We start from the raw sequence: 23,029 nt of genomic DNA on the forward strand, positions 1-23,029 counted from the left end.
TGTGCGGGCCGGGTGCATCTCCTGGCCTTCTTATCCAACTTTACAGTGGTCAGTAACTTGGGATGCTTTCGGCTTTTTTAACAAAAACAACAACATTTAAACCCACTCAAAAAGACCACTAGACAACCTAGATTTTGAAGTTTTTTTTTGGATGATGATGCAAATGTATAAGCTTATCATGACCTTATTCAGCCTTGGTCAATTGGTTTTGGTAACAAATGGGACTACTACCATCAGTTTGGACCAGAACATTTGGACAAGAAAAGTGAACAAGCAGCACTCACAATGTAAACAACAAGCTTCTCCAAGCTGTTGGTGTGGTGGCAGCCCAAAACTAACAAACGTAGCAATAGGTCAAACAGATTTCCCTTGTTGGATTGATGCAAAAGATGTTTCAGTTCCTTCCGAAACTTCAGAAGTGCCCTTGAAATGGCAGTGGCATGACCAAATAAAAACGGTCCCCTCTAAACTCTAATGTGTCTCAAATAATGTAATCAAGTATAATTTTGAATTACTTGTATTTTACTTAAATATTCAATATGTTTTTTCTGCTTTTTATATCTACTCCTAAAACACGTATATTTAGAGGGAAATGTTGCACATTTTACCCTTGTTTTAGTCTTTTAATATGATCCATTAATGTATATCAAACTTAGCTAGAGTAGCTGGAATTGCAACTGCCTGGATCATTTGCAACATTAAAATACTGCTTGGTTCATATTATTTGACAAGAAAAAAAAAAAAAAAAAGTGAAATTCACCTGTTTTAGTACTTCCATCCTCTCCTAAACTGACACATACATATGATATAATAAAACAACATATAAAGAGCAAAGGCTTTCTAGAGACCAAACATTATAGGGTTAAGGTAAATACGTTTGCATTTGTGAATACTTCAAAATAAACGTTTTTGCACCAAAGGGCCAGTGTTTTTGAGTCATTAGTTTGTACATTTAATTCTGTTCTTGTCTCTATTACCCACGTCACCTCAGATTGAACAAAAGGACAAAGGATACCATGGTATTGCGGTTTGATGCAACACATTAAATATGCACTAATTAAGATGTTTATTAAGAAGTGTGATCATGATCCGAGGTAATCATTGTTTTTTTCTTGTTTTTATGTGAGTTGGTGTATGTTTCTTTAGTATTATGGTCCCTTAAACTATCCTCTTTTTATTCTTGTAAAGTATATATTATATTTTTCACTGTCACATTAACGCTATAAATTAGATAGAGCATATGGAATGTGTGAGGTAGTGTCATACACTGATATTTATAATCAATAAAGATCACATACAATTAGACATTTAAATGTATAACATGTTCCAATTCACTGTCAGAGTAGTCCTTCTATAAACGTGCTTCCCCAATAAGAGTTTACATGAACTATAAAGCTAGCTACCAGTTAAGTTGGCCTACCATGTCATGTCTTGACGTTCGTTCTACAGCCTCGTGATATTGGTAAACCTAACATGACGTTGCGGTCTAATGTTTGACAAGCATATACTTCGACCAATTGAAAACTGAGTTTATTCCTGCTCAACCAATAGGATTCCCAGGATTTCCCACAGAGGCGGTCGTTCTGAGAAACAGTGCGTATCGGGTTAGGTTGTTAGAAAGTTAATGGCTGGGGGAAAGAGATCCTCCTCAACCCTCGCTTCGGGAGAGTTTCTGGATTCCCTGAAGTAAAATCACGCAAATATCCAAGAAGAAAGAGCCTGGACGGACGTTTACGTCAACAACTAGCTCGTGAACACACGTATTGTGAACAGAAGTATGCAGGATGCAGTAGCCGGGACGGCAATGCTGACGGACGGCTTCGAGGACGAGATTGACTCGGTGACTCCTCGCTCCCCAGTGGCAGGGATGGGGGTAGGAGCGACACCAGGAGGAGTCGGACTAGGGGGCATTGGGATTGGTGTAGGCGGAAAGAAAGTACGTTTATACGGCGAACCAGGCGGGCCTGCAGCAGAAAGACTGGATTTCAAACTGGCGGCCGCGGCCGTCCTCTCCTCGGGTCCAGGATCCGGCAGCGACGAAGACGAGGTTTCAGAGGTAGCTACGCTAAGCTAAGCTAGTTAGCTAAGCCTAACCAGAGAGCTAGGCAACATTCCTCTCCTAGCGCGGCTAGCTAGCGAGTTAGCTCGCAGTTGGCAACCACCCCCTCCCAGGCCGCTGAAATTACGTAAAATAAGCCAGCACTTTACCCAAACAACACCTCCTGTCAGTTCAGATGCTTATGGAGTGTTTAATGTCGATAATGTTTGGTGAAGCACAAGCAGTTGTTCACGCTGAGCGGTTGAAATGTTTTATTTATGCAGCGCAGGCTGTGACCACGGCCTAGTTCGGGTGGAAGCGACGACGGCCTCGTTCGGTGCTGTCGTCTCGTAACACCCATCACAAGTTTGCAGCTCTACCAGCAGCTTTCCAGACACATAAAATGGAAGATGCACGTTAACCCGGGGACCTAAACGACCAGCTAACTATCTGCCATTTCGTAGTTGTGGTGCAATTACGTCACTTTTCCAAATCATGTAAATTAACTCCGATCGTCCGTCAGCTAACTTTTCGATACGTATAGATTAAGCCCGTTCCTCTCGAAACTCGTTGAAATTCTGACAGGAAGTGTTGACAAATAAACCAGTCAGGTATTTTCATCCTTCGCCTCTTTTGGTCGGATAGTTGCCACCACTGTGTCAACTTGATTTGCGTTGTCACATTTGAGAGCAGCTAGAGTTTATGTTGAGAGGTGTCCAACTTTCCATGTGCTGGCAGTCACACACGGGGACAGGTGTGATGGCATCTCCTCCTCAGCTACACATACTTTAAACATGTAATACATTTACTCGGATGTATACATATTTGATAGAGAACACTTGTCGCTAAATGACACATTTGTCATGTCACGTTATTGTGAAAATGGGACAAAACCCCCTATTTGGGGATTTCTGACAAACATAATCAAGAAACATGTCTTTTACATTTCTTGTCTAATGTGAGCTGACATGTTGAAGATGTTTTGATTTCTCAATCATGCTATTGTCAGGTTATCTTATTTACCATATCATATGACTGCAGTAGACTCAGGAATGGAACTCAGGAACGACTGCTAGATACAAATATGATTTGCACTAATGTATCAAAGGTCTGTTTAATTTCATTTGAATGGTAACTTAATATTCCTTGTCATCTAAACGACGATGCAGTAGTGACTGTCAGAAACATCATCAAGGAGTTGTGTGAGGAACAAATGGGCACTGTTGTGCAATGCATATTATATTAATATATTACCGGAGGTATCTGAAACGCACTACAGCCATGACAGTAAACATGTCAGCTTATACCAATGTCAACATAGCCTGGTCATGTCTGTCTTAGCATCAGCTGTGTAGTAGTACAATGAGATATCAAGTTGAGACAATTGCATCTAGGGCAAAAGATGTGTCCTCTCTGTCCTGTTTCTTAGCTCACACAGCCTACCTTTGAAGCCTGAAAGGGGGCATTTGTTGTGGTGTTTTACTCCAGTGGAGAACTCACTGCTCTGGGCAGCAGCTAAAATCTGAGCCCCAGGATTAAGCAGATGCCATTCTAGGCCTTTCCAGCTCTGTGGATACAAACACTCTGGGAACTGTAGTTCATTAATAGTGGAGACTGATGTCCATTGTTGATTATAAAGGCCTTCGTAGAACTACATCCCCCATGGTTTGTGTGGCTCTGCCTGCCTATAGTATAGCTGAATTCCTCCACATTGCTGAATGCTGACTTTTTCCCAACATTTGCTCTATGGGCCTGACCCTGAAAGCCTGCTGCAGCTTATGGATAGTCATAGACATGTGCTATTACTGTTTGAATTTGTTTTGCAAATTGTTGAATGATGTGAATGTCTGCAATTCATTCCAAATCTTGTTGTTAATGTTTTAAAAGGTTACGTTGGTGCAAGGCTGAGTTAGTTCTAATGTCTGGTATTTGTCATGCTCAGTATACCTGGTTTACCTAACAGGATAAATGAGTGATTCAAATATTTCTCCAAGATAATACAGTGTTTGTTAGTCGGTATGAATCTAACGGTGAATGTTATGTATTGTTGTAAATAGAGGTTAATATACTTGGGTACCAAGAGGATGCCCATCTAGATTCAAATGTACAAACCCTTTTTCCCAACAAAGTTTAATTTAAGGCAGATTTCTTTTGGTTTTTATGGATACATAATCAAAATGTGTCGTGAGTAATTTCCTGAACTACCTGCGGCGCATCTAAGAACTTGGCGAAGTCCTATCACTCTTTAATTCTGTAATATTCTATTTTTAGCACACGTTTTAATTGTGATAGTGTTATTGTCAGATGGAAAACATGTTATTGTTTTATCTGTACATTTTACTCTACAGTGACATATGGGAGTATAGCTGTTATTAATAAGAATGGGGAATTGAATAATGAAACATTTTGTTTATTTTGTTGACTTGCTTGCTTTTTTTTGAAGAATAAAATGTTTTTAGTACATGATAGCTGACAGGGTCGAAGCTCAGGTATGTGACTGCTGTTCTGGAGTTGGGCAGCTGAATCTCTCCATGTGTGCAGGCTTTTTAATTCCTGGCCTTTTTATAGGGAATGTGGTACCACTTCTATTAAAAATAATGGAAACAATAAGGAATGCAACATGATACACGTACAAATGGTTTAACACTTTCCCATAAGTAATTCTCCTTCTCAGATACTGGTCAAGTTTTAGACGGGTTAGAAACTAAACAGCTGTCAAGCGGCTAATGCTTTTTATTTTACCCTCCTCTCTGTACGTCTTGCAGGTGGAGTCATTCATTTTGGACCAGGAGGACCTTGATAATCCCATCATGAAGACGGCTTCAGAGTTGCTTTTATCCAGCGCCACAGACGGAGTAGATTTGAGGACGGTAGATCCAGAGACACAGGCTCGACTTGAAGCTCTACTGGAAGCTGCAGGTATGAATGCTTCGGCTCAACTTCATTCAGCTTAACTTGACACTTGTTAATTTGTAGTTGAGCAGTACCTCATTGGTCACACCTATTTTCCTCCAAACATTCGTAATTTGTGCTTAAGTAAAACCACGCCTTTTGTGCCTCAGCCGCCCCCCCATCCCTTTCAATTCCCAACAATGGTTGAGGTCTTCATTTGTATAAGGCCTCCAGCCGAAATGGCATACAAGGGAACCTGCCTGTTCTGCTGGGGTCATATCAGAACCTAGTTGGAAAGGGATTTTGGTAAATTAGCGTTATTAGAACTTGTAACCCAGGTGTAAGAAGGTCTGTGTAGATTAATCCGTTAGCTGGGTGTCCTGCCCTCGTTTGGGCTTATGAACATTACCGGGCAGATTAGCGCTGCAACGCGCTTGAGCCTGCACAGCATGCAGAGAGCTTGTGTTGAACGGCTAATGGCTAATCTCATTCTATTGCCCTTTCTCCCCGGCCAGAGGGAACAGAAGAGTTAGCAACTTGTGCTATCTGCCTGCTTAAGATCTGTCACAGCTGACATAATAATAATAATAATAATAAAATGATATTTTCTAGGTGATTTGTGAGCTCTCTTTATAGTGTTTCTGTATAGTATTAGCAAGGAAAGAGTGTCTTTGTTTAACGGAGGTGGCAGGAAGAACTGGACTGCCGCTCTTCATTCCCTGTGAACAAACTAGCCAAATACCAAGCCTGTCAAGACAATAAGCAGTTCACCAAGCAGATTTATATTGTATGAAGGTGTAGGAAAATATACATTAAATATCTTTAATTTCAATAGATTCTTGGGACAATGCTGAGTTCATGTATCTAGTCGGGTGTGCATAGTTGTGAAATAGGATTTAAAATAGAATAGATGACATCATCATGAACATCTTTAAAAAGAACATTGAATATAAACAAAAACTGTTTACTGTAAATATAATACAGGAGCTAAAGCCCTTACATTTTCTGTTTGGGGATCCCTTGTTGTTCCATATTGGTGAATGATATCATGCAGGCATGCTTCTATGAGTGTGTATATTACATGTCCTGATATCAATTCAATATAATTCATATATTTTGTTAAATCTCAGCAGGCAAACTATGACATACTAACTCCAGTTTTCTTAGCTTTTAAAAGAAATGCGGGCAGGGTTTTTGTACAAACCAAAAACAATGATTTAAAACAATTACTTAGTGTTACTTAGTACTGTGATGATTGGTTGGATACAAATGAGCAACATTTAGAGCCACTCTTTAAGGAAAAAGAAAATCCAAACTGAAATATAATACGATTAAACAAGTTATACACATAAGAATAAGATTGATGTCAACTATTTAACTTCAATGTAACGAAACAAGTTGAATGTTTTCCATAAGGAAGACTTGGTTATTACAACGGTTTAACCGCCCCAAAACAAATCAATGAAGTAAAAGTCGATTGGTCAAAATAGTAAATCAACTTCAGACAGGTAATGGGAGTTGTCAATCTGATAAATGTGCGTGGTATACAACACTGGCTGGCGTTTTTAACATCTATGTCTCTGAACTGTAGTTGAACTGTAGAGCCTATTGATAGAGCTGAAAAGCATGGCAAATAAATTATCTGATTCACAAGCGCTACAATTGCTAAATCTTACCTTGAATACATCAAGTCCCCCCCGTCTCCTATGAAACCGCCCAGCACAAAAAGCTTTGTCATAATTTCATTAATAGAGTAATGCTAATTCAATGTAAAGATCTGAATTACCTTTTTGAATTCAGTGGTATTTGAGATGCAGTTTAAATGTTTCTCATTTGTCAAAAGGTCATAAAGTGAACTAGATGCGAAGTGATGCTTCTATATAGAAACAACTGCTAGCTGCTATAGAAGAAAATGGCAAAAAATGTACCTAAAGATTGACCTAAGTTTTGTGGATATCCACCTGAATATCAAACATTCTTATCAGAAGTCTTCTCACCCTTTTGAAGAAAACTACTGTCTTAATCAAGTTATCACATTAATTGCGCTGCAGTGTGCATTAAAATGTCGTAGTTATAGTGCTGATGGTAACGTCCTTGTACATTTGTATAGGGATTAGCTTGGAAATACAATTTTATCATCAGAAAGCTAAAAGCTATATATTCCCTTTATACAAAGACATTATAACATTTGTATGATCTGAACAAAAACATTTGCTATACACATCTCTCACACCTCTCATAACGCCCAACTAGATAGAAGATGATGTTGTCGGTGTAAACATGTCAGATTTTTAGGGGGAGTATCAGCACAGGAGCAAGCGCTTATGGGTAAACACTGTGCAGCCCTTTCATCCTGGATTTGGACTTGATTCCATGGATACAGACACCTCTGTGCCCTGCTTTTATAGGCAAAGGTCGCTCTCACACAGATGCTTTTTGTGGCCATTAAACTGGAGCCAGCTAGCATCGCAACCCTGTGCTAGAAAATGTTCAAAGTTAATTAGCATTAATGCTCACAGAGAGAAACTGAATAGGAGCAGAATTTAAAATAATCGTAACCAAAGTAAATATGTGTATATATATATACGTGGTGGTAAATCATAAAAAACTAATTTCACTTTATTCTTACACATTTACAAATACAACCATACATCTACACACAACCATGCATACGTTTTAAAAAGGCCAAAAATGAACTGCACAAACGCAAATAAGTACGGAAAAACCCCACAAACAAATGTATTTAGCAGACTATGCTATCTTTTTTATTTGAAAAAACTGGCAAGTCATCTTTAATTCTTTTCTAGTGTGACACAATTGTTATACCGGAATATTTGCGTATGCCATTCTCAAACAAACATTGGTTAAACTTCTAACTAGCCACTTGGATAGAAATGTTTCTTTTAGATTGCATAGTGTTGGTGGTATAACGGGTGTAGGCAGCTCTACAGTATGTCTATACAGTAACTTGTTTCAGTCAAAGTCACAGTCTTGATCTCACTCACAGCTCAATGTCCAGTTTTCTTGGCTCAAGCAAGAAGGAATTCAACCTATATTGGTAAAGTTATTTTTATGATTCTTCGATATAGAAACAGTGGTTACAGAAATGTACAAATAGTCAGGAAAAGGTTAGAATAATGACTCTCCTCAATTGGTTTCTTTGTTTTCATCCAAGGTATTTACAATTTGTCAAACTGCGTTGTAAGCTTTGCTTGTTTTGGTTCAGGGAACTACTATTTTCTGAGATAAACATGAAACATTAATGATCAACTTCCTTGACCTCTTGCTTCCCTCGCCTTCGAGACTATTGTGAAATCCTAGTCTGACATCCGTGCTAAGTTTAGCTCCAGTTGCAGGGTTAGTGTTGAAAACACAGGACCATAAGGACTAGAGCTCACTGAGGCTGAAAAGTTCAAAGCCGACACTTTTTCTTTCTACTCTCTTGTCTTTTTTCCTTCTTTTTTAACACAAGACTTTAAAACAGAGGCTGCTTTACAACATAAACACTCGAATGGTTTCATTAGTTGGTAATAGTCTTCGTTATGTCTTCTGAAAGAGATCTTTCAGTGTAGGGCAAAAGCAATTTTAGTTTTCCTCCCGCTTGCTCTTCCCCTTCGTTCTCCTCTTTGGCTTTTCTTCTTTTTCATGACACGCACATAAACAAACACATTTTTCTCTCATATGGCATTTTGTTTTTCCACCAGCTGTGTTTTTCTCTCTTGACCACTGTCTCCAGTTTCTGTTTCTCTCACACTCACTGCCTCTTACCCATCTATAATTCACACAGAAGGAGACTTTTTTTCTCTTCAACCATGTACATCCTATGTCTACTAGCTTACAGGACTAGCATGACCTCCCCCCTTTTGTTCCTTCTGGTCACAGATTTGATTATACCTGGACATTCCCGTAATATTCCAGCAGATTTTGTCTTGTACTGTACCATTTGACCCACCCATTAAAAGAGTCATGAATCATAGATGGTGTATTTTAAGTAGTGGAAAAAATATTTTAAGCCATATTAACACAAATGCTTGTGTGTGTTTTCTGTGTGTGATTTCTTTTTTTTCTTTTTTTTTCTTTCTTTCTTTCTTTTTCCTCTTTGTGTATGCTGCTACTAACCCTGGATTGGATTGGCTGGACTGGACTTGCTTCTTCATCTGGTCTGGTGTGGTTGTGCTCCCCTGTGGTTTGCCTTGCCCTATGCACCTCTGCCCTTTTGGTGTTCGGCAGGCATCGGTAAACTGTCCACTGCCGATGGTAAAGCTTTTGCAGACCCCGAAGTGCTACGAAGACTGACGTCATCTGTGAGCTGTGCCCTGGACGAAGCTGCAGCCGCCCTGACGCGCATGAGGGCCGAAAACACACTCAACGCCGGCCAAGCCGACAAGTATGTATCTCGCCCTTACTGACACTGGCATATGTCAGTTTTTCTTGCACACGTCAGTTTTTCTTGCACACATAATCAAATTGTCATGCATTAATACATCCTTGTACAGTATAATTCTTTTTTTTCTATTTTGAGTTGCCCATACAGTATGTAAATGTGTGTAAATGTGAGGCGTATGTGTCTTCACCTGTCACAGTGGCAGTAATTGTAGCAGTCTGGTTATTTTCAGCCGTAGTTTAGCAGAGGCGTGCTCAGATGGGGATGTCAATGCGGTGCGTAAATTGCTCGATGAGGGACGGAGCGTCAACGAACACACAGAAGAAGGGGAGAGCCTGCTGTGCCTCGCCTGCTCGGCTGGCTACTATGAACTTGCACAGGTACGTGAAACAAAGGGATGACTGGGAAATGATTTAGCATAATAGTAATTTACATTTTTCCGATGTGCCTGCACACTGTAGTGATATTCAATACAATTTTTTTTAAACCATGGGGGTATATTGACACAACAATGAGTGCATTCAATTTTATAAAATATATACTTTATAAGGATATAACTTAGACTTTTGAATAGCAAAAAAACATTAGAAACATTAACAATACATTACACTACACTCACACATTCCAAATGGCTAACCCTAACCCAAACACAAACTACAATCTTCAAATAAAGATGTGTATCTAAAAATCTATACATTTGACAACGCCAAAGTAAACATCCTTCAAAGAAAATGATAATGGTATGATTAGTTGAATGTTGTGGTGAATAGCTTTCCTGCTTTTTAACTAATATCATCGTTTCATCTTTCTTCCTTAGGTTTTGTTGGCCATGCATGCCAATGTGGAGGATCGGGGCATCAAGGGAGACGTAACGCCACTAATGGCTGCCGCCAGTGGAGGTTATGTGGACATCGTCAAACTACTTCTGGTCCACGGAGCAGATGTAAACGCACAGTCCTCCACAGGTAAAACCCCCTCTTAATTTCTCTTAATATATGAATGTTTTCCTTTAAATCTCCATCCTATGTGCTCATTAAACTCTCTGCTGTTTTCCAGGCAACACAGCTTTGACGTACGCATGTGCTGGTGGCTTCGTGGATGTGGTGAAGGTGCTACTCAAAGAGGGTGCTAACATTGAGGACCACAACGAGAACGGACACACACCTCTAATGGAGGCAGCCAGTGCCGGCCATGTAGAGGTGGCCAGGGTACTCTTGGAGTATGGCGCCGGCATCAACACACACTCCAATGAGTTCAAGGAGAGCGCTCTCACACTCGCCTGCTACAAAGGTCAGAACTCAAATATAGTCTGTCCTGGTGATTATCTTATTTTGGTTTCGTACCATTTACATGCTCGGGACTAATACTTTGCGGTAAAAATGTTAATTAAATTAATGACGTTTGTCCTCTGCAGGTCACTTGGATATGGTGCGTTTTCTGTTGGAGGCCGGAGCAGATCAGGAACATAAAACGGATGAGATGCACACGGCACTAATGGAGGCGTGCATGGTGAGCATCTGACCCAAACCCTTAACTAAATATTTTGTCCCTCAGGGTCAGTCCACGCTACCACTTGTTTTATATTTGCTTGTTTTTTGTTTCAGTTCTTTTGTTATTTTTAGCATTAGAAATACAATTGTTTTGTTACAATTATACCAAATGTAATGTAACATAGGGGAAACCCCAACATAAATATGTAAAGCACAGGCTTTAGCATTATTTAATGTTTTATAGTGTTTTATTGTAGGCTAGTCCTTTAAAATAATTGGCGAAGGGATATGCCCTCTTTTTAAATAAATGCATGGAACAAATGCTGTGGGGAAAGAAGATTTTCTAATATTCTTCTAAATACACACCTTGTAAGTAAGTGGCTTGTGAAGAATCTCGAGGTTCTGGGACTCGTTAAGCGCGACTTTATATTGGCTTACTATAAAGTGGTCCCATATATTCATTCAGGTGCTTATCTCTACATTCTCTGTGTGTCTCGCTGTCCCAGGACGGCCATGTGGAGGTGGCACGGCTGCTGTTGGACAGCGGTGCGCAGGTCAACATGCCAGCAGATTCCTTCGAGTCGCCCCTCACCCTCGCAGCCTGTGGAGGACATGTGGAGCTGGCAGCACTGCTCATAGAGAGGGGAGCCAACTTGGAGGAGGTGTGTAAAGAGACGGGACACCTAAACACCAGCCATGGTTCCCACGGCTCATGGAGACTTTGTGAATTTGAGAAAAACAAATCAAGGCCTTGGAAGCATTTAGAAATAGTGCAATAATGCTTGCATTTATATTTTGTGACTGATTGTATCCTCTCTCTTTTAAATTGCTGCCTGTGAGTTTCTGTAAAGCCTGCTAGTCTCATTATAAAAATTCCCAGTGTTGTAACAGAAATTATCCTTGATCTATGTCTCAAACAATGCCGGGTTGGGTCCTTGAATTTGAGGGGAACTGGGTCTGGAAAGTCCTTAAAGTGTTTATAATTGATTTTAAAGAAGGTGTGAGAACCCTGAGCAACACAATTTAGGGATTAAAAAAACAGGAGTGGGTTCTATTGTCTTTATAGAGTAGGATTGATAAATATAAATTATGTAGCCGTAGAACAATTTACTGCACATACTGCAGTGGAGATTTGAGTGTGGGCAAGACATTGTACCGAATACTTGACCAGCTTTCTTCTCAGCGAGGATACACAGAAGACGAGCTGCAGCACAGAGTAACCTTGCAGTGAGTCATACTGGTCTCTATTTTTCTTATTTGCGGATGCTTCTGTTTGTGTCCAGGTAAATGATGAAGGCTACACACCTCTGATGGAGGCAGCTAGAGAAGGCCATGAAGAGATGGTAGCACTGCTGCTGGCTCAAGGTAAGCAAGGGTCGCTTCTACATTTCAGTGAATGGTACACTCCAGTCTCTTTATTTTGTGGTTTTTATCAGAAATAAGATAATTGAGAATGTCATCTCTGAAAGTTAATTCACATTTCTTTAGTCTTTTTTAAGAAAACATGCACGTTAACACTTCATGAAAACAAACAAGTTGTTAATCACTAAACTGTTCTTTATCTGTCGTTCAGGCGCTAACATCAATGCCCAGACGGAGGAGACGCAGGAGACGGCTTTGACTCTAGCATGCTGCGGAGGTTTCTTGGAAGTAGCCGACTTCCTGATCAAGGCGGGCGCAGACATCGAGTTGGGTTGCTCCACACCTCTAATGGAGGCTGCACAGGAGGGCCATCTGGAGTTGGTGAAATACCTACTGGCTGCAGGTGAGCTAGAGGACACGATAGCAGTGGATCTAGGAGAACAAAGCCTTCAAAATGTGTGAGTTACACCGCTGTGCTTAAAATGCTAATCTCTTGGTTTTGTCATTTAGGGGCGAACGTTCATGCCACAACAGCAACGGGTGACACAGCTTTGACGTATGCGTGTGAGAACGGACACACTGACGTGGCGGATGTGCTGCTGCAGGCTGGAGCCAACTTGGTACGCCATCCTCCTAAATAGTGTTAATTTCGTCAGCTATTTTTTTATTTAGTTTTAGTCTTAGTCCTGTGTTAAATTTCCGTTTTAGTCATATTTAGTCACCTTCATCCTGTTTTTATTCAGTCAAGTTTTAGTCGACTAAAAGTCTGAGCATTTTAGTCTTATTTTAGTCAAAGAAAACTAATTATTTTAGTCTACTTTTTGTCAATGAAAACTGTTGAGTCTTTTTTAGTCATCAGATTATATAGAACATTTCAGTCAAACTAGTCTAGCCAAAACCAATAATTTGTCATTTTAGTCAAACTTATTTCACAATAAGATTATATCTTGTCCTTATTTGATGAAAAACACAGGTTGAATGATTAAGAAAGCAGCTTTGCAGAGAGTATCTGGTCAGGTTTGTGGTGTTTTTACCAGCTGTGTTATGGCCACATTGCTTCTGATAAAACAATGCATTCGCTTTTTTTTCTCCGCCTCATTGTAGCGAAAATAGGCCCAAATATCACATTGTTTCTTTTTCCCAAGCAGTGGTGGCGTTAGACGTTTTCGTTGTCAGTCATTTTGACGGACAGGATCGTAACATTTCCGTCATAATCCATTATTACCCGTCGAGTGCACAATTTATCACTCACTCGCGCTGACGGGGGGGGTATTCGGTTAACGCGAGTGCGACCACTGCTCTCAAGCCCTGTTGTTGCCATTTTATTTTCTGTTAAATAAGGTTAGTTAGACCATGAGTTAGACCCGAGTCTTCCTGACAGTTCATATTGTGCCGCTGCCCGGTGTAATTCAAATGTCCCGCTGCGCGCAGCACAGACACACAGCTGCTGCCCAGCCGCAGCACCGGAAATGGAACTGCTGGGAGAAAACAGAGATGTAACGTTATCTTTGATAATATTTCGTCTCCTCATTTTTTGTCAACGAGAGATTTTGGCAACGTTTTTATTTAGTAAACTACATTTTCGTCTCGTCACTTTTCGTCAATGATATTGCATGTTGATTTCGTTAAAAAGTTATTGTTTACTGCCGTCGGTGCCGTCTCGTCATCGTCTCGTTTTCGTCATGGAAAAAAAGGTCGTTGACGAACATATTTCGTCATAGTTTTAGTCAACGAAATTAACACTACTCCTAAATCCTCTTTGTTATGTAAAAACAGCATCTCAACAGATGTGTAATGTGTTTAGTGAGCAAATCTATTATCTGAAGCTTTTAGTGTTACTGCAGTGTTTTTCTGCTGAGTCACATTTGTATAACATGACACCATAAAAGACAGGTTACACTTGTACTTGTCTTCTCCAAGGCATGATCAGAACATTTCCTGTATGCCCTGAAGAAGACTGAACCAAAATGCTTAGGCACTAAGCCCATTTATTAAAGGCTTTCAATTGTTGCAAATCTGTATTTTATTGGTTATGAATTATTGATCACAAAGCTAAGTACAAGTCTAACATCTCTTGTTTTGGTGTCACGATATGTGGATCTGATCTAAAGAGCACCTCAATTTTTCTTTCCTGCATTTGTGAAGTAGCACATGTTTTGTTTAACTGGACTAAACCTAACTCTAACAAACACATCCTCACCTCTGTCTTCCAGGAACACGAGTCTGAAGGGGGGCGGACGCCCTTAATGAAGGCAGCGAGGGCAGGACATCTGTGTACAGTGCAGTTCCTTATCAGCAAAGGTGTGTTTCAGAATTGAAATATGCTCAAGACTTTTCCTTTTTCAATATAATTACATGAGATCAAAAGCTTGAAATATGTATTTTAAACTACGCATTTAAATATTTGTAAAACAATATATGGAATATGTTAAATTCTGGAAAGGCTTTAATTTTTTTAGATTATGCACTTGACCTTTTGTAAGAGATAAGATACATGTAATGGGTTTGTTGCTTTTTATTTACAGTACTTTTATTGGTGTATTTTCACACTAAACCTTTATTAAACATTTTACACAAATGCCTGAGCCCTTCTTCATTTGCTAATGAGTTTGCTTTTGTGCATGTAACAATAAGACTTGTATGTCGTCCACAATGAGATCTTGCCTCTTCTCTTACAGGTGCTAACGTGAACAGAGCTACAGCCAACAATGACCACACAGTGGTGTCGCTGGCCTGCGCTGGAGGACACCTGGCTGTGGTGGAGCTGCTGCTGGCACATGGGGCCGATCCTACACACAGACTCAAAGTAATGCACACACTCCAGATATAGATTAGACCAGTTTGATTTTGCAATATTTATGCACAATTCATGCACAATTCATGCACAATATAGAAACTTGTATCTTTTTCTCTTTGGTAGGATGGTTCAACCATGTTGATAGAAGCTGCTAAGGGAGGCCACACGAATGTGGTGTCCTACCTGTTGGACTACCCCAACAACATCCTGTCTGTCCCAGCCCCCGACCTCTCCCAGCTCACTCCCCCCTCGCAAGATGCCTCTCAGGTAAATAGAGGAGTACATCACAATTTCTGTCAATGTTCTTATGAGGAATATATCTGTTTTTAGTTAAAGGCAATTCTTATAGTTGTTTTTGATTGTTTCAAACTAACATGTCCACTTTTGTCACAGGTTCCTCGTGTCCCATTCCAATCTCTCGCCATGGTAGTGCCCCCTCAGGAGCCAGACCGAGCCCCATCAAACATCGCCACACCCCCACCCGTCTCCAGCAAAGGTAATTATTATTGTCAAAGTCCTGTCTCCCAGTGAGTGTACTCACAAAATGGAGTTACAGACTTAATTTAGCCGCTTAGCAATCCAAATATTCTACTTATTGTTCTCTATTGTTCGAATCCAGGCGGGTCCAAACAGAGACAAGCGGCCCTTCAGTCCGGTGTCCCCAGCTCAGGCGGCCGGGGGCCTGAAGCCGAACCTCTGCCGCCCTTCCACCTATGCCAGCCTCTAGAGTGCATTGTGGAGGAGACGGAGGGAAAGCTGAACGAGCTGGGCCAGAGAATCAGCGCCATCGAGAAAGCCCAGCTGCAGTCGCTAGAGCTCATTCAGGGGGAGCCGCTCACCAAAGACAAGATTGAGGAGCTGAAGAAGAGCAGAGAGGAGCAGGTATAATCCATCATCGATTTAAGATCGTATCCCAATTTGAATATTGTTTTCTTGTTCTTTAAGTAAGATGAATGTTACCTTTAACAATCAAGTTCACATTTAAATGTTATTTGCATGAAAAGCTTAAGTAAGATAGATGTTACCTTTTTACAAGCAAGTTAAGACTTGAATGCATAGCACCGTATCAGAAGTTAGTCAAACACGGATGTGGCTGTTCCCCACTTAGGTGCAGAAGAAGAAGAAAATCCTGAAGGAGCTGCAGAAGGTGGAACGACAGCTGCAGCTGAAAACACAGCAACAGTTCACCAAAGAGTACATGGAGGCGAAGGGTTTAAAGGAGGAGCAGGAGGCCGGACAGAGTCAGGGCCCTGGCCCGGGCCCCGGATCGTCTCCTGCTGGGCCCCTTCCCTGCGCAGGGGCACAAGTTCAAACCAGCTCTGACACGGATGAAGAGGCTAACAGAGATGGGGAGCAAGACGAGCAGCCAGGAGAGGAAGGGGAAGAGGTGAAACTTTCAGTGATTTTGTTTGTTGATTTGTTCATCATTATGATGCTAATTCTGACTCCCAAAGCAGTTTATTTACACGAGAGACTCCTATACTGTTTTAGGAAGAGGAAGAAGACGACGAAGACGAGGGCTCAGAGGACGAAGCGGACGGAGAAGAAGACGATTACCCCAAGCTTCCTCAGGTGGGCACAATCCTCTACAGGGATGGGCCTCAGCCACCACAGCAGCCTCCTCTGCCCCCCTCGCCGCAGGCCCAGCCCCAGCCCCCCCCCCTGCCTCTGCCTCTGCAGACCGCCTTCGTCCCCATCCAGCCGCTGCCGGACTACAACCCTGCGGATTACCCTGGAAGCACCAGCCCAGAGCTGCAGAGGGTACTGGTGGGGCAGCAGATGCTGGGCCAGCAGCAACAGGGTCAACAGTTGGGAGGGCTAGGCCCAGGGATGATCCCTCAGCAGGCCCCGGATGGGCTCATGGTAGCCACACCTGCACAGACGCTCACAGACACGCTGGACGACATCATGGCGGGTAAGTGCATTCCTGTCAACAGGTGACTTGAGTTGACTCTCGAAGTGTCTGCCAAATCCCTCATCTGTATGTCACTATAACTTTTACCTTTTTGTTTTTTATTGCAGCTGTGAGCAGTCGTGTGCCCATGCTGAACACTACAACCTCGCCCACGCCCCTGTCCCAGCCACCCACACAGATGCCCTCAAACATCTCCTCGCCCCCGTCAGTCCTGCCCCTCTACCCCTCTGTCGACATCGATGCACATGTAAGACACGATGCCAAATTTGACTCGACAAAGCTCTTGATGTTGACATTGCAGTGAGAACATGTATGTACAAACAGTTCTCTAGCCCTGTTAAGAGTTTTTACTTTCCCCGCAGACGGAGAGCAACCATGACACAGCGCTGACGCTGGCGTGTGCAGGAGGACACGAGGAACTCGTATCTGTCCTCATTGCACGGGGAGCCAACATTGAGCACCGGGACAAAAAAGGTATGAAAGCTTCATAATAAAACATACCGGGGTATAAGTAGGAATTAAATTCATGCATTAAGAAATCGACAATTTCTCATATTGTTTGTTCTCGACAGGTTTTACTCCTCTGATCCTGGCTGCCACTGCTGGACACGTAGGAGTAGTGGAGGTGCTTCTGGATAAAGGGGGTGACATTGAGGCTCAGTCAGAGAGAACCAAAGACACGCCCCTCTCCCTCGCCTGCTCTGGGGGACGCCAGGAGGTAAACCCTTTGTCTTTCAGTAAACCTTTACAATAGTGACGTTTCCTGTTAATCTTTTCCCCCTGGCTCTAACTATAAAACTGTCATTGGTGTTGGTCAGGTGGTGGAGTTGCTGCTGCTGCGGGGAGCCAATAAGGAACACCGCAATGTTTCCGACTACACGCCTCTTAGCCTGGCAGCCTCTGGGGGTTACGTCAATATCATCAAGATACTCCTCAATGCTGGAGCTGAGATAAACTCCAGGTGAGCGACAGGAACCATGGCATTAGATTTGTTATCAGTATAAACTCTTAAAATGTAATCTAAATGTGAACAAATGATATGTTCCTGGAAGTGAACGTGGTAGCACTTTTCCAAAACAAAAACAACATCTCTGTAAAATGTTCCTTTTGGGTTTCAGCCAGACCTAGAAGTAAAACCATAGTGATTAACCAAGTTATAAATCAGGAGTCTGGAAAGAAACTAACTTACAAACCAAGGCTTTATAGCATCTGCTACTTTGATAAAATGCCGATCTGTAAAAAGTCCAGTTGCTAAACTACAGTAAAACATTAATATATACTGAAACCTAGACCCAAGAATAGAAAGAAATGTCTGCTTTTGGCACATTACAAAGTTTTGTTGGTACTTGGTCTCTTAATTATTTGTTTATTCACTTTCTCCCCAGGACTGGCAGTAAGTTGGGAATCTCTCCTCTGATGCTGGCGGCCATGAACGGTCATGTACCAGCGGTGAAGCTGTTGCTAGATATGGGCTCGGATATCAATGCCCAGATCGAAACCAACAGAAACACGGCTCTGACCCTCGCCTGCTTCCAGGGGCGGGCTGAGGTCGTCAGTCTGCTGCTCGATCGCAAGGCCAATGTGGAGCATCGCGCTAAGGTAAGGGGTCCGGATCACATCAACCAAGTTCCAGACCTGACTGTTGCGTATGTAATCATCCTACACTGGCTGAACACACGATTCAGGTTGCCATCTTGCTTAGTAACATTTCCCTTCCCATGCAGACCGGTCTTACTCCTCTGATGGAGGCGGCCTCAGGAGGTTATGCAGAAGTGGGTCGAGTGCTTCTGGACAAAGGCGCCGACGTCAACGCTCCCCCTGTCCCTTCATCCCGAGACACTGCCCTCACTATTGCTGCTGACAAGGGCCACTACAAGTTTTGTGAGCTGCTTATCAACAGGTGAGTGCTTCTTTACAGGACCACTTTATTATCTTCTTTTAACAATATTATCGTCAGTCTCTTTTGATCTGGAAATTAGATGGAAACGCTGGGAAATGGGCTATCGGTTAACGCAGTGCAGGTTATTAGCTGGCAGTGCAGATATTACTGGTCTTCATTCAACTACAGATGGTCCTTTTGTCACATGTTTTACACAGTGAATGCTGATGAGATAAAGGCTAACTTACTTTGACGATTTAACAGGCTTCACCTCAAGATTTATCAACATATTGCCACCGGCCTTTTCTTACCTAGACCTTTAAGCTGCTATGCCTTTCATGTGACGCCAACGTCTCTTCCTGTCTTTGTAGGGGAGCCCATATCGATGTACGAAACAAGAAAGGGAACACCCCCCTCTGGCTGGCGGCAAATGGTGGTCATTTTGATGTGGTTCAGCTCTTGGTGCATGCCAGTGCTGATGTGGATGCGGCCGACAACCGCAAGATTACTCCACTCATGGCGGCTTTTCGCAAGGTGCAGATTGAACCCAAACCCTGATTGTTAGTGTGTCATTCTACACTTTGGCAAGCTTTGGTTGCTAATCATTGTACCTATCATTTCAGGGTCACGTGAAGGTGGTGCAGTATCTTGTAAAGGAAGTCAATCAATTCCCATCAGATATCGAGTGCATGAGATACATCGCTACCATCGCTGACAAGGTAGGTTGATTTTATTTTTAAGTCATTGGTCTCCTCTATATAATTCACAGATCTGACGAAGATGTTAGCAGAGCTTTAACTCCAGTGTTGGTTTCCTGTTGTAGGAGCTGTTGAAGAAATGCCACCAGTGCATGGAGACCATCGTTAAAGCCAAAGACCAGCAGGCAGCCGAGGCCAACAAGAACGCCAGCATCCTCCTCAAGGAGCTAGACTTGGAGAAGGTAATATCAGACCTCATGGCTGGTTTTCCAGTGGTTAAAGCATTCTGAATCAGCAGCACAGAGTGGATGAGCACAAAAATAACGTTTATAAAACTTGTTTTCAACAGTCCCGAGAGGAGAGCAAGAAGCAAGCTCTGGCTGCTAAACGTGAGAAGCGTAAGGAGAAACGCAAGAAGAAGAAGGAGGAGCAGAAGAGGAAGATGGAGGAAGAGGAGGGGCAGAAAACTAAGGAAGACTTCTCTGAGATGCTGGAGCTAAAGGAAGATTCAGCTGATGGTAACTTTTTATGACTTATGCTAAAACAGGGTTTCAGCAGATGCTTAAAGTCTTAAAAGGCATTAACTTAATTCTTTGAAATCTAAAAATAAGATCTTAATTGGTAATGTCTTACATTTTTCTAAGAAAAATGCTACATCATGGGTAGTAGGATTTTACTAATCGTTTTTTGACATTTAAAGTGTTGGCTAATTAACTAATGTTTTATGCAGGGTTCTTACGGTCATTAAAAACCTGGAAAAGTCATGGAAATTCAAAATGCTAATTCCAGGCCCTGGAAAAGTTGTGGAAAACAATATTTTTGGAAAAGTCATGGAAATGTAACTAAAGTTGCATCAAATATAATTTATATTTTATCTAATCGCCGAAATAGTAATACTATAATGATAATAAATACTGTATAGTAATGAAACGTAAAATGGCATTTAACTGACTAGGTATTTTGCTGGTGAGAGATTTGAGTTGCTTTAGCCTGTAGGAGCTAGTAAGCCTATTATTTGATTTGTTTTACATAGGCACAATATGTTTCATATGCAGACCTTATTTTCCTGTTCCATGTTAAAATAAACCATTTTCAGTTGTACCGCTGAGAAAGAGTAATTTTTTTGGTCATGGAAAATTAGGTAAAGGTAATGGAGAAGTCATGGAAAAGTCAATGAAAATCATTGGTGAAAAAGTGTATGAACCCTGTTTATGGCATGGCGAAAACGGGTACCAGGTGATTTATACATGTCACAGTGTATTAACAATGAAAATTGTATTTTGAAACAATGTTAAACTGACTTGCATTAACCTTTAGGTATTTATAATCCTCCAGACTTGCCTTTTCAGTTTTTATAATATTGCATTATAATTATTTGTTGTTAATGTGCCTGTTTGAATTTATCCCCTGCAGAAGAAGATGTTCCTATTGAGCCCCCGAGTGCAACCACCACCACCACCATTGGAATATCCGCCACCTCCACCACTTTCACTACAGCTTTTGGTAAGAAGCGAGCAAGTGTGGCCACCACCCCGAGCACCAATCGCAAGAACAAAAAGAACAAGACCAAGGACTCGCCCAATGAACCAATCATATTACAGGATCCGCAGGTGAGCACCATCATGTCTTTGTTGATTTGTAATGTGCTTAATGTGCACATTGTTGCTTTTATCTACGAAGAAACACTATTTGATGAGGTCTCTGTTTGTTTTCTCCCTCTAGGTTGCACTAGCACAGCACAAGGCGGACAAGAACAAGATCCACGGCGAGCCCCGGGGTGGGGGGGGGCGGAGTGACGGGCGGCAACAGCGATTCGGACCCATTGGATAGCACCGACTGTGCTAGTGAGAGCAGCAGCAGTGGGGGCAAAAGTCAGGAGCTCAACTACCTCCCTGATCTCACCTCCTCCGCCTCCTCCTCTTCCTCCTCCTCCTCATCCTCCTCATCAGTCCCCTCCTCAGGAGCAGCCCAGAGCCTCCTGCGCGGCCTGGAGAAGAGACACTGTCCTCAGCCGCAGACTGACGCCAAGGTGGAAAACAAGGTCACAGTCTCTATCTCAAAACCAACGCAAAAGTGAGTCCCTGACGAAGCCGAGCGTATATATCATCTAAATTACAAATATTCTGAATACAACCTTTTATCTGATTTCAAAACATTTTCAACAGTCAACCAACATGAAAAATAACTGTATCATTGTTTTTCTTATTGCCCGTGTTGTCACAGAGCTCTGGACACGAGCGACTCCACCTCACACTCCTTACCCTCTCCATTCAAGACCATGGCTCTACCCGTCACCTCACCCATCAGTAAGCTCAGTCTCACAAGCCCCAAAAGAGGCCAGAAGAGAGAAGAAGGTTGGAAGGAAGTGGTCCGAAGGTCAGTTGTTTGCATCATTTCATCATTTTGCTTTGCAACTTTTTACAGGCTTTTTATCTACATGATTCCTTTTTTTTTAGAGAACAATGCTTCTTAAAATTCAGCATTGAGATGACTATCATTAGTGTTCCCCTGTATAGACTCACAAATAATACAATTTCCCTGCTTATTCTTCAGATCAAAGAAGCTGTCGGTGCCAGCCTCTGTTGTGTCTCGGATCATGGGTCGAGGCGGCTGCAACATCACAGCTATCCAGGACGTGACAGGAGCTCACATTGACGTAGACAAACAGAAGGACAAGAACGGGGAGAGGATGATCACCATAAGGTAAAGATGTGGCCCTCTGGTGGACTCTGAGCAGCACTGCAGCTGAAGTATAACAGTTTCATAATCTTAGCCCCTTCTGGATGATGTCATTTATTCAAACTGGGCGGGTCCTTAAGTAAAGTCCTTACTCTTTTTTTGCATCAATGTTTCACACAGGTAGATGTGGTGCCTGCAACTTTGGTCCACCATTGTTATGGTGAAAACAGTAAACCTGCACATTTGCTATTGCTAGTACACGGCTCAAGAAAATTCCCATGCACTGAGAAACTAGTTTCAAGATAGAGAAACAAAAAAAACACAGACAAATGTAATTCCGTTGTTTTCTTTTACTGGAACATGTACATGGTACAAAAGGGCTCTTCAGGTAGAACAGTGCAAAGCAATAGCAAAAAATAAACCACCATCATGTAGCCTGTATTAATAATAGCAGCATTGCAATAAATAGCCTACTTCAGGTGTGCGCGCATCTTCAAATAAAGGCAATGGCAAGCACTTTAGAAAATAACAACAAATAAACCACCATCATGTAGCCTGTATTAATAATAGCAGCATTGAAATAAATTCAATAAATAGCCTACTTTATGTGTGCGCGTGCATCGCGCATCTTCAAATAAAGGCAATGGTAGGTACTTTAGAACAATAGGCAATTTCACCTTCATAGCCTAGTTAACAATCACGAATAAAATAATACTGCAGTAATCAGTCAACAAAAACAATAGCATCACTTGCTTATGCATCAAAATAATAAATCAAAATTGCATTATAGGCTATAAATAACAGTAGGCCTATTGTATTGAACATTCTAACAAACAGTAGCGAGTGAGTCTTTTAGGCTATAGATTGAAAATTAGGCTCCAAATAATACAAATTA

General features: G+C 41.7%; 1 protein-coding gene across 1 annotated transcript in view; it reads left to right on the forward strand.

Annotated features, from left to right (window-relative positions):
* Window positions 1-1,777: 1,777 nt before the first annotated feature.
* Window positions 1,778-23,029, forward strand: part of ankhd1 (ankyrin repeat and KH domain containing 1) — a 28,078-nt gene continuing 6,826 nt past the window's right edge. The window contains 33 exon segments of the mRNA XM_034121420.1: window positions 1,778-2,056; window positions 4,804-4,957; window positions 9,161-9,317; window positions 9,547-9,694; window positions 10,132-10,279; window positions 10,371-10,604; window positions 10,729-10,823; window positions 11,311-11,466; window positions 12,088-12,169; window positions 12,378-12,569; window positions 12,677-12,786; window positions 14,380-14,467; window positions 14,845-14,972; window positions 15,087-15,230; window positions 15,357-15,459; window positions 15,583-15,845; window positions 16,072-16,350; window positions 16,455-16,878; window positions 16,986-17,125; window positions 17,241-17,352; window positions 17,451-17,596; window positions 17,697-17,839; window positions 18,264-18,477; window positions 18,603-18,778; window positions 19,129-19,291; window positions 19,381-19,476; window positions 19,581-19,697; window positions 19,805-19,973; window positions 20,869-21,065; window positions 21,178-21,234; window positions 21,236-21,528; window positions 21,679-21,831; window positions 22,009-22,158. Coding sequence (XP_033977311.1) covers window positions 1,778-2,056; window positions 4,804-4,957; window positions 9,161-9,317; window positions 9,547-9,694; window positions 10,132-10,279; window positions 10,371-10,604; window positions 10,729-10,823; window positions 11,311-11,466; window positions 12,088-12,169; window positions 12,378-12,569; window positions 12,677-12,786; window positions 14,380-14,467; window positions 14,845-14,972; window positions 15,087-15,230; window positions 15,357-15,459; window positions 15,583-15,845; window positions 16,072-16,350; window positions 16,455-16,878; window positions 16,986-17,125; window positions 17,241-17,352; window positions 17,451-17,596; window positions 17,697-17,839; window positions 18,264-18,477; window positions 18,603-18,778; window positions 19,129-19,291; window positions 19,381-19,476; window positions 19,581-19,697; window positions 19,805-19,973; window positions 20,869-21,065; window positions 21,178-21,234; window positions 21,236-21,528; window positions 21,679-21,831; window positions 22,009-22,158 — 5,510 coding nt within the window.

The sequence above is a fragment of the Trematomus bernacchii genome, unplaced genomic scaffold (assembly GCF_902827165.1).
Source record: "Trematomus bernacchii unplaced genomic scaffold, fTreBer1.1, whole genome shotgun sequence".
Taxonomy (NCBI): domain Eukaryota; kingdom Metazoa; phylum Chordata; class Actinopteri; order Perciformes; family Nototheniidae; genus Trematomus; species Trematomus bernacchii.